This window comes from Penaeus monodon, chromosome 20 (genome assembly GCF_015228065.2).
Source record: "Penaeus monodon isolate SGIC_2016 chromosome 20, NSTDA_Pmon_1, whole genome shotgun sequence".
NCBI lineage: Eukaryota > Metazoa > Arthropoda > Malacostraca > Decapoda > Penaeidae > Penaeus > Penaeus monodon.
Genome location: NC_051405.1, coordinates 24,265,744 through 24,266,965, shown reverse-complemented (window position 1 = coordinate 24,266,965; position 1,222 = coordinate 24,265,744). Strand labels below are relative to the sequence as shown.

Below are 1,222 nucleotides of genomic sequence, written 5' to 3'. Positions count from 1 at the left end.
GGGGGGTCGGTGGGCGAAACACGAAGAACAAGGACACGGTAGAGAAGAATGAAAACATGCGACACACATGCTTTGGAGACGAATGACGCATGTTAAAGACGTGTCTCTGACATGCTATGTAGTTCCTCATCAGAAGGCAAGAAAAACGTGAAAAAAATCGAAATTCAGTGAAAAGAATAACAAAACTCAAAACTTAATGAAACAAATAAACAAAAGAAGAAAAGAGGGAGAAATAACAAAGAGAAAAAAAGGAAGGGAGTATCAAATTAAAAGATAAAAGGAAGGGAGTAACAAAGAAAAAAAAAATGGAAGGAAAATATCAAGTGGAAATAAAAAGAAAAAAGATGGAAAGGAAACAACAAACAGAAATAAAAAAAGGAGGTGGAATGATTCGAAATAAAAAGAAAACCAAAGGGAAAGGGGGATAGTAAACAGGAATAAAAGAAGGGATATAACAAATAATAAAAGAACATAGAAATAAGGACTGGGAATAACTAAAAACTATAAACAAGAAAAAGGAAATAACATAGAAAAAGGAGGGGAAGCACTGATAGAAATAAAGATAGAAATAAAAAAGGAAGGAAAACAACAAATGAAAAAGGAGAATAACAAATAGAAGTAAAAAGAAAAAAAAAACTATAAATTAATAAATAAAAAAAGGGAGAGGGGAAATAACAAATAGAAAAAAGAAAGAGGAATAACTAACAAGAAAGAAGGGTTAATAAAAAGAAGAAAAGAAAGAAAAGTAGAAAAAAACGATAAACTGAAAAAGCAGAGAAGTAAACAGAAACGAAAAAAGAAAAGAAAAACGAAAAACAAATGTGAATCGAAGGAAAGAAAGGCAAAATAACACACAGACACCATCCCAAGCGACGCAGAGTACCCGTCACAGGATGGCCTCGGGGCGTGTTGTCTCCTCCAAAGGTAAACACGTGCGAATGATCAGCTGTTAGGACGAGGAGAGTGTCTGTGGGAGATGTCGTGTTGAGGGCGGCCTGTATAGCATCGTCCATCACACACACCTCCTCTAACGCCCGCCGCCCGTTGTTGTGGTGGTGGGCGTGGTCTATTCGGCCGGCTGGAGAAGGGGGAGGGGCAGAGGGGCGGGGTCGAGAGTTATGAGTGATGTGATGTGAACGATGGAGAGGGGAATAGTGGTTGTAGTGTGGGTTTTAACGTTAGGCGGAGGAAGCATGTTATTTGAATATTACGAAATGACTAT

At 37.9% G+C, this 1,222-nt stretch overlaps 1 protein-coding gene across 1 annotated transcript in view; it reads right to left on the bottom strand.

Annotated features, from left to right (window-relative positions):
* Positions 1-1,222, bottom strand: part of LOC119585949 (alkaline phosphatase-like) — a gene marked incomplete at its 3' end in the record, with an annotated part of 142,747 nt that overhangs the window by 10,447 nt on the left and 131,078 nt on the right. The window contains exon 11 of the mRNA XM_037934664.1: positions 884-1,078. Coding sequence (XP_037790592.1) covers positions 884-1,078 — 195 coding nt within the window. The remainder of the gene's footprint in view (positions 1-883; positions 1,079-1,222) is intronic.